At 38.9% G+C, this 583-nt stretch overlaps 1 protein-coding gene across 1 annotated transcript in view; it reads left to right on the top strand.

Moving 5' to 3' along the window:
- Positions 1-424, top strand: part of LOC107578913 (integrin beta-3-like) — a 5,588-nt gene extending 5,164 nt beyond the window's left edge. Inside the window, exon 7 of the mRNA XM_016264816.1 lies at positions 197-424. Coding sequence (XP_016120302.1) covers positions 197-423 — 227 coding nt within the window. The 3' untranslated portion in view covers position 424. The remainder of the gene's footprint in view (positions 1-196) is intronic.
- The last annotated feature ends 159 nt before the right edge of the window (positions 425-583 follow it).

Raw genomic sequence — 583 nt, 5'->3', positions numbered from 1 at the left:
ACATGTTGCTGCAGACATACAATAAACATATAAAAACTAAATTAAGTAAAATCAAGAAAATAAAGTTCTTAGGTAGTTCTTCAAAAGTTCCTCCTTCTATTAAATATTTTAAATGCTAATTTTGGCTGAACTTAATGATCACCATATTTTCCCATAGGTCATTAACAGCTATATATTTGTTTGATTTCTCCGTCAGGTAATGGTGAGTGCAACTGTGGCACCTGTCACTGTAGCCCCGGATGGTCCGGCGAGAGCTGTAACTGTTCGACCCGCACAGACGCCTGCATGGGGAGCGGAGGAATGCTGTGTAGTGGCCGTGGCCACTGTGTGTGTGGCGTCTGTGAGTGCACACAGCCAGGAGCCTATGGATCAACCTGTGAGAAGTGTCCCACCTGCCCAGACGCCTGCACCATTAAAAAGTGAGTGTGTGTTGGCCAGTTTTTCTGTGTTGGTGAGAATGAAAATTCAGATATTCGGATATTAAAAGAACTGTAGAACCTGATAAAACAAAAATATTTTTATTAAAGAAATGTCATAAATAATTGTTTATAATTTACAATGATATGCAAACATTTTATTTTAA

Source organism: Sinocyclocheilus grahami, unplaced genomic scaffold (assembly GCF_001515645.1).
Source record: "Sinocyclocheilus grahami isolate Dianchi unplaced genomic scaffold, SAMN03320097.WGS_v1.1 scaffold12739.1, whole genome shotgun sequence".
NCBI lineage: Eukaryota > Metazoa > Chordata > Actinopteri > Cypriniformes > Cyprinidae > Sinocyclocheilus > Sinocyclocheilus grahami.
The sequence above is the reverse complement of the archived record's forward strand: the minus strand, read 5'-3'. Positions and strand labels throughout refer to the sequence as shown.